The 15,602-nt window shown below is 46.0% G+C and overlaps 1 protein-coding gene across 4 annotated transcripts in view; it reads right to left on the reverse strand.

Moving 5' to 3' along the window:
• The window catches only part of LOC116316399 (dynamin-1-like), an 88,209-nt gene that overhangs the window by 28,488 nt on the left and 44,119 nt on the right, over positions 1-15,602 (reverse strand). For 3 of the 4 annotated variants that reach the window (XM_031734956.2, XM_039620322.1, XM_039620323.1), the window contains exons 11-22: positions 15,499-15,585; positions 15,185-15,255; positions 14,984-15,035; positions 14,854-14,865; positions 11,390-11,503; positions 8,729-8,838; positions 8,191-8,302; positions 8,067-8,078; positions 7,785-7,952; positions 7,617-7,703; positions 7,372-7,526; positions 7,125-7,295 (exon numbers count right to left, since the gene is read on the reverse strand). In XM_031734956.2, coding sequence (XP_031590816.2) covers positions 7,125-7,295; positions 7,372-7,526; positions 7,617-7,703; positions 7,785-7,952; positions 8,067-8,078; positions 8,191-8,302; positions 8,729-8,838; positions 11,390-11,503; positions 14,854-14,865; positions 14,984-15,035; positions 15,185-15,255; positions 15,499-15,585 — 1,151 coding nt within the window. The remainder of the gene's footprint in view (positions 1-7,124; positions 7,296-7,371; positions 7,527-7,616; positions 7,704-7,784; positions 7,953-8,066; positions 8,079-8,190; positions 8,303-8,728; positions 8,839-11,389; positions 11,504-14,853; positions 14,866-14,983; positions 15,036-15,184; positions 15,256-15,498; positions 15,586-15,602) is intronic. The other variant, XM_031734957.2, reaches the window with a different exon arrangement.

Consider the following 15,602-nt stretch of genomic DNA (forward strand, 5'->3'; position numbering starts at 1 on the left):
TAAATTTGATCAAATTTTCTAAAAGTCCAAACATAGAACCAAACAGTGCTGAAAGTATCAGACTACCACTCATTCACTAAACAGTGAATCAACACCCCCGAGTCATTCTAACTACCAGAAACCTCGAAACAAAGGCTGAGGGGGCGGAGTGGCAGCAATTTTTCACACCAGCCTATCAGTCAACCAAAAACCCAGACAGACTTTTAATTCATTTGAAAGCCTGATGCTTAGCCTCGTCCACCCCAGCTGTAAAACTCAGAAACCAGTCTTACTTGTTATCATCTATCGTCCACCTGGGCCTTACACAGAGTTTCTCTCTGATTTCTCAGACTTTTTATCTGATTTAGTGCTCAGCTCAGATAAAATAATTATTGTGGGTGATTTTAACATCCATGTAGATGCTAAAAATGACAGCCTCAACTTGGCATTTAATCTGTTATTAAACTCAATTGGCTTCTCTCAAACTGTAAAAGAACCCACCCACCACTTTAATAACACTCTAGATCTTGTTTTAACATATGGCATAGAAACTGAACATTTAACAGTGTTTCCTGAAAACCCTCTGCTGTCTGATCATTTCCTGATAACATTTACATTTACAATAATTGATTACACAGCAGTGGAGAGTAGACTTTATCACAGTAGATGTCTTTCTGAAAGTGCTGTAACTAAGTTTAAGAATACAGGGAGTGCAGAATTATTAGGCAAATGAGTATTTTGTCCACATCATCCTCTTCATGCATGTTGTCTTACTCCAAGCTGTATAGGCTCGAAAGCCTACTACCAATTAAGCATATTAGGTGATGTGCATCTCTGTAATGAGAAGGGGTGTGGTCTAATGACATCGACACCCTATATCAGGTGTGCATAATTATTAGGCAACTTCCTTTCCTTTGGCAAAATGGGTCAAAAGAAGGACTTGACAGGCTCAGAAAAGTCAAAAATAGTGAGATATCTTGCAGACGGATGCAGCAGTCTTAAAATTGCAAAGCTTCTGAAGCGTGATCATCGAACAATCAAGCGTTTCATTCAAAATAGTCAACAGGGTCGCAAGAAGCATGTGGAAAACCAAGGCGCAAAATAACTGCCCATGAACTGAGAAAAGTCAAGCGTGCAGCTGCCAAGATGCCACTTGCCACCAGTTTGGCCATATTTCAGAGCTGCAACATCACTGGAGTGCCCAAAAGCACAAGGTGTGCAATACTCAGAGACATGGCCAAGGTAAGAAAGGCTGAAAGACGACCACCACTGAACAAGACACACAAGCTGAAATGTCAAGACTGGGCCAAGAAATATCTCAAGACTGATTTTTCTAAGGTTTTATGGACTGATGAATTAAGAGTGAGTCTTGATGGGCCAGATGGATGGGCCCGTGGCTGGATTGGTAAAGGGCAGAGAGCTCCAGTCCCACTCAGACGCCAGCAAGGTGGAGGTGGAGTACTGGTTTGGGCTGGTATCATCAAAGATGAGCTTGTGGGGCCTTTTCGGGTTGAGGATGGAGTCAAGCTCAACTCCCAGTCCTACTGCCAGTTTCTGGAAGACACCTTCTTCAAGCAGTGGTACAGGAAGAAGTCTGCATCCTTCAAGAAAAACATGATTTTCATGCAGGACAATGCTCCATCACACGGGTCCAAGTACTCCACAGCGTGGCTGGCAAGAAAGGGTATAAAAGAAGAAAAACTAATGACATGGCCTCCTTGTTCACCTGATCTGAACCCCATTGAGAACCTGTGGTCCATCATCAAATGTGAGATTTACAAGGAGGGAAAACAGTACACCTCTCTGAAGAGTGTCTGGGAGGCTGTGGTTGCTGCTGCACGCAATGTTGATGGTGAACACATCAAAACACTGACAGAATCCATGGATGGCAGGCTTTTGAGTGTCCTTGCAAAGAAAGGTGGCTATATTGGTCGCTGATTTGTTTTTGTTTGGTTTTTGAATGTCAGAAATGTATATTTGTGAATGTGGAGATGTTATATTGGTTTCACTGGTAAAAATAAATAGGGGCATAAATGGGGCAGTACCCCTGGACTGGCAGACCGGGGTGGTGGTCCCCATCTTTAAGAAGGGAGACCGGAGGGTGTGTTCCAACTACAGGGGGATCACACTCCTCAGCCTCCCTGGGAAAGTCTATGCCAGGGTGCTGGAAAGGAGAGTTCGTCCGCTAGTCGAACCTCGGATACAGGAGGAACAATGCGGTTTTCGTCCTGGTCGCAGAACACTGGACCAGCTCTTTATCCTCTCAAGGATACTTGAGGGTGCATGGGAGTTTGCCCAACCAGTCTACATGTGTTTTGTGGACTTGGAGAAGGCATTCGACCGTGTCCCTCGGGGTGTCCTGTGGGAGGTGTTGCGGGAGTATGGGGTGTCTGGCCCATTGCTACGGGCCATTCGATCCCTATACAACCGTTGCAAGAGTTTGGTTCGCATTGCCGGCAATAAGTCGGACTCGTTCCCGGTGGGTGATGGGCTCCGCCAGGGCTGCCCTTTGTCACCGGTTCTGTTCATAATTTTATGGACAGGATTTCTAGGCGCAGCCAAGTGGTGGAGGGCTTTCACTGGTGGCCTCAGAATCTCATCTCTGCTTTTTGCGGATGATGTGGTTCTGTTGGCTTCATCAGGTGAAGGCCTCCAGCTCGCACTGGAGCGGTTCGCAGCCGAGTGTGAAGCAGCGGGAATGAGGATCAGCACCTCCAAATCTGAGGCCATGGTTCTCAGCCAGAAAAGGGTGGAGTGCTCACTCCGGGTCGGGGATGAGTTCCTGCCCCAAGTGGAGGAGTTCAAGTATCTCGGGGTCTTGTTCGCGAGTGATGGGAGAAGGGAGCCGGAGATCGACAGACGGATTGGTGCTGCGGCTGCAGTGATGCGGACGCTGCACTGGTCCGTCGTGGTGAAGAGGGAGCTGAGTGTAAAAGCGAAGCTCTCAATTTAACGGTCGATCTACGCCCCTACCTCACCTATGGCCACGAGCTGTGGGTAGTGACCGAAAGAACGAGATCGCGGATACAAGCGGCAGAAATGAGCTTCCTCCGAAGGGTGGCTGGCCTCTCCCTTAGAGATAGGGTGAGAAGTTCGGCCATCCGGGAGGGGCTCAGAATAGAGCCGCTGCTCCTCCACATCGAAAGGAGCCAGTTGAGGTGGTTCGGGCATCTGACAAGGATGCCTCCTGGGCGCCTCCTGGGTGAGGTGTTCGGGCATGTCCCACGGGAGGAGGCCCAGGGCAGACCCAGGACACGCTGGAGAGATTATATCTCTCGGCTGGCCTGGGAACGCCTTTGGTGTTCCCCGGATAAGCTGGAGGAGGTGGCTGGGGAGAGGGAGGTCTGGGCTTCTCTGCTTAGGCTGCTGCCCCCGCGACCCGGCCTCGGATAAAGCGGATGAAGATGGATGGATGGTAAAAATAAATAATTGAAATGGGTATATATTTGTTTTTTGTTAAGTTGCCTAATAATTATGCACAGTAATAGTCACCTGCACATACAGATATCCCCCTAAAATAGCTAAAACTAAAAACAAACTAAAAACTACTTCCAAAAACATTCAGCTTTGATATTAATGAGTTTTTTGGGTTCATTGAGAACATGGCTGTTGTTCAATAATAAAATTATTCCTCAAAAATATAACTTGCCTAATAATTCTGCACTCCCTGTATAATCCACCCACTGTTATCATCTTCAATGCCCTGTACCAACATAGAGCAGAGCAGCTACCTGAACGCTACTCCAACAGAGGTCGATTATCTTGTTAATAATTTTACCTCCTCACTACGTACGACTCTGGATACTGTAGCTCCTGTGAAAACTAAGGCCTCAAATCCGAAGTACCTGACTCCGTGGTATAATTCTCAAACACGTAGCCTAAAGCAGATAACTCGTAAGCTGGAGAGGAAATAGCGTGACACAAATTTAGAAGATCATTATTTAGCCTGGAGAAATAGTTAATCTTCATGATTAATCTTAAATATGATCAACCTATCTCTAATAATCGGCTATGTACCACAGGCCTTCAAGGTGGCTGTAGTTAAACCTTTACTTAAAAAGCATCTCTAGACCCAACTGTCTTAGCTAATTATAGGCCAATCTCCAACCTTCCTTTCATATCAAACATTCTTGTAAGAGTAGTTGTCAAACATACACAGATCATCATTGACAGAGTGTCCACTGGCCGGTAGGTGTGAATAGACTGTGGAGTCCTGGCACTTATTGTAGTATGTGTTTAGTTATGTAAAAAAGGAAAATAACACAAAATTTATGCAAAAACATAGAAAATCATAAGAAACTGTCAAACACCTCTGAAAGGTACTGTTAGAACAGGATCACACAAACACAAGAGACAAACGGACAGAAAGACAGGAGGACAGACAGATATGGCTCCGTGGGATGTGTGGGAGTGGGCAGGTGCGCAGACCTCGTGCTAGGCTAACAGACACACAGATGAGGGTGAGGATGGAGAGTCTGAGGAAAGAAAGAGAGAGTCTTTCTTTTTCATGTCTGTGCAGGTTGTTTGTTGATCGCTGCTTTTTGTTCTACAGTACCAACGAAGAAGAAACTTGCTCTCAGCTAGGTTTTGATAAAACATCATCCAGGTCCAGTTAGACACACAAACACAAATTCTCTGCTTCAGGTTCAAACACTTTCACAGGTAATGCTCTTTTTAACAATTGATGTCTTTTACTGTAGCTCTGTCTGCTGAAGCCAGCTGCACACATTAATGAGAATCCCTGGAAACATCTGGATGTTCATGTTACAGTTTAGAAACAGCATTCCAGGATACAGACATCTGTTTGATGCTCCTTTACACTGCACACCGAGACCTTCTTACACTGTCACACACACCCATCAACCAACACCTGCGGTTCCTCCACAGTCCAGCAGAGGCAGCAGTGAGTCAGTCCCATAGACTTCCATGTAAAACTTTACGGCAGAAACAAACACGTGTCTGTGGATCATTTATTGGAGGATGTGTTATTACGCGACTGGATTAAAGTTTCAATTCAATTCAATTCAATTTTATTTACAGTGGCTTGCAAAAGTATTTGGCCCCCTTGAACTTTTCCACATTTTGTCACATTACAGCCACAAACATGAATCAATGTTATTGGAATTCCAGGTGAAAGATCAATACAAAGTGGTGTACACGTGAGAAATGGAACGAAAATCATACATGATTCCAAACATTTTTTACAAATAAATAACTGCAAAGTGGGGTGTGCGTAATTATTCAGCCCCCTGAGTCAATACTTTGTAGAACCACCTTTTGCTGCAATTCCAGCTGCCAGTCTTTTAGGGTATGTCTCTACCAGCTTTGCACATCTACAGACTGAAATCCTTGCCCATTCTTCTTTGCAAAACAGCTCCAGCTCAGTCAGATTAGATGGACAGCGTTTGTGAACAGCAGTTTTCAGATCTTGCCACAGATTCTCGATTGGATTTAGATCTGGACTTTGACTGGGCCATTCTAACACATGGATATGTTTTGTTTTAAACCATTCCATTGTTGCCCTGGCTTTATGTTTAGGGTGGTTGTCCTGCTGGAAGGTGAACCTCTGCCCCAGTCTCAAGTCTTTTGCAGACTCCAAGAGGTTTTCTTCCAAGATTGCCCTGTATTTGGCTCCATCCATCTTCCCATCAACTCTGACCAGCTTCCCTGTCCCTGCTGAAGAGAAGCACCCCCAGAGCATGATGCTGCCTCCACCATATGTGACAGTGGGGATGGTGTGTTCAGAGTGATGTGCAGTGTTAGTTTTCCGCCACACATAGCGTTTTGCATTTTGGCCAAAAAGTTCCATTTTGGTCTCATCTGACCAGAGCACCTTCTTCCACATGTTTGCTGTGTCCCCCACATGGCAGCTGTAATTGCAGCAAAAGGTGGTTCTACAAAATATTGACTGAGGGGGCTGAATAATTACGCAAACCCCACTTTTCTTTTCTTTTTTAATTCAAGTGTTTATTGAAGTTATGCAAAAAATAAAATGAGATGTACAGTATTTGATGGCTTCCTTTGTTCTTAGACTCATATATACAGTAGTCTGGATGACCGCCATCACTTCAAGTTCTTTTTCTTCACATAAGTATGAAAAAGAAAAAGAAGAGAAAAACAAAACAAAACACACAGACAAAGAAACATACATACAGACAGATATAGTATGTAACTATATACATCCAGAGAGGGGGCAACTGAAAAGCCAACACTTTCAGTAGCAGATGGTGACATAGCACTAGTACATGTTATTATTAAAAACAAACAACATAAACAAACAAAAATTCACCCAACCATTCCTTCAATGATGAACATCAGCGATATCTGGCCTTATAGGACTCGCATAGCGGAGCCATTTTCCCCAGTGTTTTACAAATTTCTCATACTGAAGATTCACTAAAAAAGTAATCTTTTCCATCTTGTAAATTTCAAAAGTTACATCAATCCAGCTGTTTAATGTTGGTGGATCCTGTGTCATCCATCTTTTAGTCAGTGCCTTTTTACTTGCAGCCAGCACACACCCCACTTTTCAGTTATTTATTTGTAAAAAATGTTTGGAATCATGTATGATTTTCGTTCCACTTCTCACGTGTACACCACTTTGTATTGGTCTTTCACCTGGAATTCCAATAAAATTGATTCATGTTTGTGGCTGTAATGTGACAAAATGTGGAAAAGTTCAAGGGGGCCGAATACTTTTGCAAGCCACTGTATATAGGGCCAAATCACAACAGCAGTCGCCTCAAGGCGATTATATTGTCCAGTAGATCATACAATAATAATTTTGCATTATTAGGGGCGTGGCCTCTTTGACTGACAGGTGGATGATGAAGCTGCAGCTGATGGCTGTCTGCTGGGCTTCACCTCAGCTCATGTCTTTGAACTGGACCTGTGGACCGTGTGCGTGCTGCTGGAGCTTTTTTAATGACATGACCAATAACACTGCTGCTGTGACCTTACTGTGAGAGACCATGTGACATCACAGGCTCCTTTCATCTTTTATGTACAGTCTGCCTCCAGAAACTCACCTGTCCTGACTGCATTTGAACTCAGCACACGCTGGGAGCTTGTGACCGTGCTGCTGATCACCTGACCTCTGTGACCTCAGGTTTCCTGTTATAAACACGGATTAGGAGGGGCGTTACCTGGGAACTCCAGGTGGTGGCGCTCTGTTGGGCCGTGAGGGGATAGAGGGTGGGGGTCCAGGATCAGGTGACACCGCCGGACGGGAGGGGGGACCCGGGGCGGCACGACCACCTGGACGAGGAGGGCCAGGAGGGGCCCGGCGTTGGGGGGTCGGACTGGACATGGGGGACCTGCAGAGACCAGCCCAGTGTCAGTGAGGCCACCCACGGTCTGTTACGCAGCACGGCCCATCTGTTAGCGGCATACCTTCGTCCCGGCGGCATCCCTGTCACCTGCAGCCACGAGTCGTCAACAGGCGGAGGCATCGCTGTGGTGATGGTGGAGGTGCTGATGTCACCGATGATGCTGAGGCCCTCGCGCAGCGCGTGGTACATCCTGAGCATCTCATCACGGTGCTGAGCCTGGACGAGAGCAGGAAGAAGCAGAGTCTGAGTCTGATTGGCTTAAAACCCAAGCCCCTCCCACCTCCACCTGTCCGCCTGCTGCCTCACCTGTTCCTGGGACTCCTCCATCAGGGTGTTCTGGTCTCCACAAGAGTACAGCTGAGCCAGCAGGTCAGCGTGGATGAACTCCTTCGTCTGAGGAGCAGAGAGGAGGTCATGTGACTCACTTGACACAACATCACTTCCTGTGTGGCCGTGTGTGGGTGTGTGTCGTACATTGTTGACCATCAGGTGCATGATGGTCTTGGGGATCAGGTCCCTGATGGTACGGTGGATAATGGCAAGGTACGAGTCCACCAGGTTCCTGACTATCTCCACCTGCCGCTCCAGCTGAGGGTCCAGACTGTGGATCTGCCCGTCGCCGCTCGACTCCTCGACCTCCACCTGCACAGGCTGACCGTTAAACACACACACACACACACACACACACACACACACACACACACACACACACACACACACACCACCTCCACCTGAAATGCACTATGGGAGACTCACCTTCTCTTTATCCTGATGGAGGGTGTGGAGAGGACAGAATAAAGTATTTACATGTAATTGTACTGCAGTAATAAGTAATAACATCAGTAATAATATTGTTATAACAGTAAAAATTGGTGCGTACCACGCTGCGTTCAGGGTACACTCCAGCACGTAGGAAAGACGCCTTCCAGCCGTCGACCTCTTCCTGAGACTCGCTTGCCAGCTCCAGCTGACGGTAGTCCTTGTACACGTTCCTACATCATCACAGTTTCAGTTATGATCAGACATAAATCACAGGATCATCATCAGAACCAGGGCGCACAGTCAAACTACACACACATATCTCATCTGCTCCTGAAAAACATGTCTCCATTTTCTATGTCTACTTCCTGTCACGTGATGGCGTTTGTCTACGCCATCAGAGAGCCTAAAGATGAACTTTGACTGAGAACAGTTTAACGCTCATCCTCCTTCACCTGAAACATCTGTGCTGATGTGTTTCGAGCCACTGCAGCTGGCACATCACTGTGTGTCCAAACGCCGCTGCGTTTAGTTTCCATCTTCGCTGACCTTCAGATTTTTAACCGCACGCTTTCGTTCTCGGTTCAATCACAGCACATCACACTCGGATGGAAATGAACTCTTTGTTAAACGTTACCGTAGGAGCTGGACACACTGACCTGTGCTCAGTGTTGAACAGGGCGAAGATGTGTTTGCTGGACATGAAGCTCTTCTCAATGTCCTTCAGTTTCAGGTTGTCTACAGGCAGCATGTACTTCTTCTCTTTCTCCTGTAGGAGGCACAATGAAAGCAGTGAGATAAATAGCATAAAGCCTTTTAGGCTTCTGCCCTCTCAGTAAACCTTTATTTAACTAGATTTAACTTTAAATAGAAATAAAATGTTTGTGCTGGATCCATGTGACACCTTCCTTTGGTATTAAAAAACCTGCTGATGGAAATGAGCAACAATGTGTTTACATGTGTGTGTTTGTTACGGTTTCCACTCTGGATGACACACGGAGTTCAACAACTTATCCGAACGAGGAACAACGCTTTCCATTCCGGGGACCTGGAGGCATATAGTGCTGCCAGGGCTAACCTGAGAAGAGGCATCAAGACTGCCAAGCAGCAGCACAGGAGGCGCATCGAGGCCAGGTTTGAGAACATCACAAACCCAAGACAGGTCTGGGAGGGCATCAGGGCTATCACGGACTACAAGAGGAGAACACCACCACCCTCAGCCGACAGTCCTACTCTGGCTGAGGACCTAAACCTCTTTTATGCCCGTTTTGATAGGGATAACACCGACCCTGTCCTGTCCCCACTCCCCTCAACCGACCCTGCTCCAGTCCTGAGCACTCATGAGCTGAGGCGTGTGTTCCGCAGCATTAACACCAGGAAGGCGGCCGGACCAGATGGAGTGCTGGGCCGGGTGCTAAAAGACTGTGCTGCAGACCTGGTGGACGTCTTCACCTCTATATATAACACCTCGCTGTCCTGTTCACTGGTACCATCCTGTTTTAAAGCAGCAACCATCGTTCCCATCCCCAAACAGTCAAATGTCGCATGTCTGAACGATTTCAGACCTGTGGCACTCACCCCCATTCCCGCCAAATGCCTGGAGAGATTGGTCATTAAACACATCAGAGCTGCCCTTCCACCATCTCTGGACCCGCACCAGTTTGCATACAGGGAGAACCGGTCAACTGAGGACGCGATCGCCACAGTGCTGCATACACTACTGGAGCACCTGGAGCACAAGAACACCTATGCACGGCTCCTCTTTGTAGACTACAGCTCGGCTTTTAATACCATCCGGCCATACAAACTCCGTCCCAAACTCCATCAACTGGGACTCAACTCCTCCCTGTGCAACTGGATTGTGGACTTCCTCACTAACCGTAGACAGAGCGTCAGAGTGGGTAAGAACACCTCTTCCACCCTTGTGGTCAACACCGGTGCCCCTCAGGGGTGTGTTCTGAGCCCTCTGCTATACACTCTCTTCACTCATGACTGTATTTCCTCCTGCGCGTCCAATCTCATTGTTAAGTTTGCCGACAACACCACAGTGCTCGGACTCATATCTAACAACGATGAGACAAACTACAGGACAGAGGTGCAACAACTAGAGTCATGGTGCCGCTACAATAACTTGGTCTTAAACACCAAAAAGACCAAGGAGATTATTGTAGATTTCCGGAGGAAAGGTCACAACAACCACCTGCCTCTCTTCATTGGCAGTGAGGCGGTGGAGAGGGTGAGCAGTTTTAAATTCTTGGGGGTAACTGTGACTGAGGACTTGTCCTGGGGCAACCACATCACCTCAGCTGTACGGAAGGCCCAACAGCGCCTCTACTACCTGAGGAGACTGCGGAGCGCACACATTCCCAGACCTCTGATGCTGAACTTCTACAACTGTGCCATCAGCAGCGTTCTGACGTACGGATTTCTAGTGTGGTTCCCCAGCTGCACCAAGGCCGACCAGCAAGCACTCCAGCGGGTGGTGAAAGAAGCTGGCAGAATTATTGGAACGATTCTGCCAGAGATTAGCAACATCTTCCTCACTCGCTGTCTGAGGAGGGTGCACAGTATCCTGTGGGACCAACATCACCCTGCGCACCACCTTTTTCACCTGCTGCCCTCAGGGAGAAGGTACAGGTCCATACAGGCCAGAACGTCCAGATTGGCCAACAGCCTGTATCCACAGGCTGTGAGGCTCCTGAACTCGCCCCCCCCTCTCTGCCCCCCCCTCTCACGGACAATAACCATATCCAACTTATTAATAGCTGTGAACTGGTATGAAATATAGACATTTATCATATCTCACAGTACAATAATTGAACGGGTTGCACTGTTGCACTTTGTCATATTTCTCAGGTCTTTGTTTGAATGTCCCATGAACATTACCTGTCATATTCTCATGTTTTTGCTAAGGATCGTCTCATTGCACTGAAGTCACACTGGGTTAAATAGTCACACTTGGGTCTAAGGGGAATTTAGTATTAATTATTATTTGTTGTAGAAGCTCCAAACACAATTTCATTGTTCTTGACAATGACAATAAATACTTGAATTGAATTGAATTGAATTGAATTCCTCCTGCAGACTGTGAGGTGTAATTAGGTCTGTTTAAATGACTCGTCCAGCCGGGGTTTGTACTGCAGATTGTGACAGTTTTGAAAGCACGTCTCATGTATAATGGCACGGCTCACCGGCAAAGCTCTGCACACAAGCAAAACCAGCTGGTACATAAAAACATCATGCTCTGCTACACAGCCCTGCACGGGTGCAGGTGTGAACATGCGTGTGCGTTTGTGCAGGTTTCTGTGCCAGTGTGTTACCTCATCATCTTTGTACCAGGACAGCGTCTCAGCAGTCAGGACGAACCAGTACTCTTTGGCTCCGCCCTTCATGATGCCGATGTTGTTGATGGTAAGCCAGCCTTTACGGATCACCTGCGCACAGTATCAGTAAAACATGTGACTGGTGATGATGTCACTAATCGCAGACTGCCTGAACATCTGACGTTGGGCTGCAGTCGCTGCAGAAACCTGGACGTTTGGTATCAGGTACAGATCAAATAACACCTGGACCAACATCACGAACCCCCTCAGGAGGAGGGACGTAGCTCTTTATTTTTTCATCAAAATTCAAATCCAGATCAAAGGTCAAAGGTCGCTTTAAACCTGCATATCACAGGTCAGTGACACCAGGTTAACACCTGTTTCGTGTTTCCAGTAAACCAGTGCCAACAAAGGTGCACCTGCACCCTCCCCATTACATGAGCTACACAAGATAGTGATGTGTCGGTCGCGAACGAAACGGCTCTTAGAACCGTCTCTTTTAAGTGAACAACGCGAGCCGGCACCTTATTGGGAGCCGTGTTTTTTTTTTTGTTTCTTTCTTTCTTTCTCTCACCCTCTCTCTCTCTCTCTCTCGCACTTTTTTCCCGCTTCATTCTGCACGCGAGCCTTGTGCTTTGCGCTGGGCAGAGGGGGGAGGGGCGGTAGTTACAGTTGCAGTAGCACAGGAACAGAGCGGGAGGGAAAGAGAGAGAAAGAGAGCCAGGGACAACAACGTCACATTAGAAAGGTATAGTAATCATCCACAACTATTTTCAGTTGTGGATGATAAAGGATTCAGAAAGTTGATTCATGCAGGCCAATATGACAGAGAATGTGCATTTTCTTTTTGTTTTGCATATTTTAATTTATATTTAATTGTGTCGTGGTTTGCAGTGTTTTGTGTTGTTTCACTTGAAATTTGTTTAAAAGGAAAAAGCTGAAAATTTAAATAGTTAAAAGCAGTGTTGGGACTAACGCGTTATTAAGTAATGCGTTACAGTAACTACGTTATTATTGTGGTAACGAGCACGGTAACTAGTTATTATGCCAAAACCAGGAACGCGTTACTCGTTACTGGGATTTAAATAGGCTCGTTACTCGTTACTTCGTGTGGTGGATATTGCGGAGCTTCCACAGATTCAATAACATTAGCAAGTGGTGGAAGCCAGCAGGTGGATGAAGGAAAAGGAGGCAAGAGGAGAGACCCAAGCGCCGCCGGTCCCGCGTGTCAGGTGAACTGAACTTCAGGTAAGAAGTTATGACCTGCAGTCTATCGGAGTCAGATATAAACCAAGTTTAGGTGGAGTTTATTTTCGGTATGCTGACATTTTCGTACTGCGTGCTAGCTAGCATGACGGAGTTTCTATACAGCTGGGTGGGTGCTATGTTACTGATGTTGAACTTTATTTTGTTGATACGGTTAATTATTAGAGTTGCCAACCGTCCCCTAAAAAACAGAATCGTCTCGTATTCAGAGAAAATATTACGCGTTTCGTATTGAGGTGAACAGGAACACAGTTTGTCCCGGACTTCAGCTACAATGAAAAACACACAAAGCTGAAGCTGCACAGCTGCCTCTTCTTCTCTCATTCTCTCCTCTCCCGTTTCTACTTCAATCACGAAACTGATCAATGATCAGCTGATCGGCTTTTCTCTCTTGTTTATTTATCGCTCACTTTGCGCCAGAAAGAGGAAACCAGCGGATGTTGCGCTGAACAACAGCAGCACGTTTAAGCTTGATCAGCTGTTGTTAGAATTTATTTAATATTAATTGCTAGTATCACCTGATGTTTGCTGGAGCCACAGCTGTAAAGCTGCTGGTCATGATATCGGTTTGGTTATCTGGTGAGAGGGAAACATGCAGATGAAACCAGGAGATGTCCTTACTGAATCATCAGAGCTGAACAGGTGATGTAGAAACAGGTTTACCTTTTAGGTGACATGAATGAGTTGAAGGGAAGTTATGAACTGTTTCTGAGAGACAAATAACACCAGGATCCTTTTCTGAGTAGCTGACAGCTGGTAACTGTGCAGGGGCGGGTCTAGCAAAGTGTTGCCAGGGGGCCAGGTAGGGCATTAACAGGGAAAGGGGGGGACAAGGAAATACTTTTCTTTATTATTCTCATTTAAAATGTCTCGCTTTTAAAAAAAATAATTATCCGAGTCTTACAACAAACAATTGATAGATTGATACATATATACCATCAGAACAGTGTACATCACTGTCACAACAGTGTTTATTTTCATTCAAAGGCTTTATGATTTTTCCTATAATGGTGGGCCGGTCTCTAGTCAAAATGCCTGGGACGATTTTTTTGTCCCGGTCCAGCTCTGTATGCAGCTCATCTGCAGTCTGGTGTTACCTACATCTTCCTATTCAGAAGGCAGAATTTCCAAGTTCTGAGTACAATCAAAAGCACCACGACTGCAGTTTTTGTGTTGGATGTAAAATGCAGGCTAGAATCATGGCGGCGGTCAACGACGGTCCAGGCGTGGGATTTCTCTCGTGGAAATGTCCACATTATTTTTTCCTTTCTATTGGTAGGTGGCACAGTGCACTTGTGGCAAGTAAGCAAGATAGAAGACTGGCAGTCTGGCTGGGTATCCAGTTATGGAAGCAACACATTAACAAGAGAATTCTGAGTAAAACCAAAGTTACTTTCCCTAGTAACTAGTTACTTTGAAAGTAACGAGTAACTTGAAGTAACTGAGTTACTTTTTTAGAGAAGTAACTAGTAATGTAACTAAGTTACTAATATAAAGTAACTTACCCAACACTGGTTAAAAGTTGAAATGTAAGTAGTTGGTTTTTTGTATTATATGATTTATTTATTACATTTTATGTGGAGTGAATAAATAAAAGTATATTTACGGTGACCGCTAGAGACAAAGCACATACAAACCCCGAAGTACGTAAAAACTCCAAAACACGTACAAACTCCAAAACACGTACAAAACACAACAGAAGTGCTCCAGGATGCTAAGCGCTGTGTTGAAGCAAGGAAGTACCAACGACTGGATTTGGTGTGTGGCAGTAACAGGTAAATGAACATTTTTTTGAATTATTTGAATATATATGAGTGCTTGTGTATAAATACACAAACAATACACATATGCTTTCAATTGTGTAATTTAAGTGATCTAGGTAGCTCTGTTTTGGAAGTTCAGTTAACGCTAGAAATGTGTTTTGGAATTTGTAAGTGCTTTGTCTTTAGGGGCCACCGTATATATTTATATATAAACATATATAAATAAAACCACGTTTTTTTTTACATTAGTAATTCCTTTTGTGCATAATTGTATATTGTTGTTAATAATAAATTAATTAAAGCAACAAAACAACCTGAAGAGCCGGTTGGGAGCCGAAAGAGTGAGCTCTTTTTAGTGAGCCGAGCCGAAAGAGTCAGTTCTCTAAAAAGAGCTGGAAATCCCATCACTAACACAAGAACACTCACACTCACCATGATCTCATCCTGGTTGCCATGGCAACAGAGGCAATAGAGACAGAGAAAGAAAAGGAGGTTAAAGATGGGTTCCTCCATCACTTCATCGTGTTGCTCCTCCTCTCCCAGGATACCTGCACACACTCACCTGGTTTCCTGCTGCCTTCTTCTTGTTCATCTGACTGCTTTTCTGCTGAGCGCTGACACACACACACACACACACTCCAGGTGAGTGTTCACACAGCTCAGGTGGTGTATCAGACAGCTGACACATCTGTACCTGGGACACATGTACCTGTGTATCAGGGATACAGGTGAGTCTGACAGGAAGTCGGTTTAAGGGTCTTACTTTGCGAAGCCGATGAAGTCCTCATGGTTTGTGTTCATGTAGGCCAGCTCGATGTCGATCAGCAGCATCACCTGAGGAGGGAGACGGACAGGTACTTGCCATCAGCGCCATGTGACACAGGTGATGTGCACGTATCCTGCTAATCTTCTATGACTTGGTGGCGGTGAAGAGGACGGCCCTGTCACAGCCTGCCCACCTACTAAGGTGAGCCCCACCTCTCACCCAATGACAGCTGGGATAGGCCACGCCTCCCCAGGGCTTGAACGGCGATGGTCAGGATCACACCAAGATGGCGACGGTGTCATGTGACCAACCTGCTCTTTGGTGCGGCTCTCGCGGTCTCTGATGTGCTGAGTGACGATCCTCTCCATCTCCTCTCTGAGCATCGGATACTGAGCCAGCTGCAGACAGGAGGAGG

This window comes from Oreochromis aureus, linkage group 12 (assembly GCF_013358895.1).
Source record: "Oreochromis aureus strain Israel breed Guangdong linkage group 12, ZZ_aureus, whole genome shotgun sequence".
NCBI classification, from domain to species: Eukaryota; Metazoa; Chordata; class Actinopteri; order Cichliformes; family Cichlidae; genus Oreochromis; species Oreochromis aureus.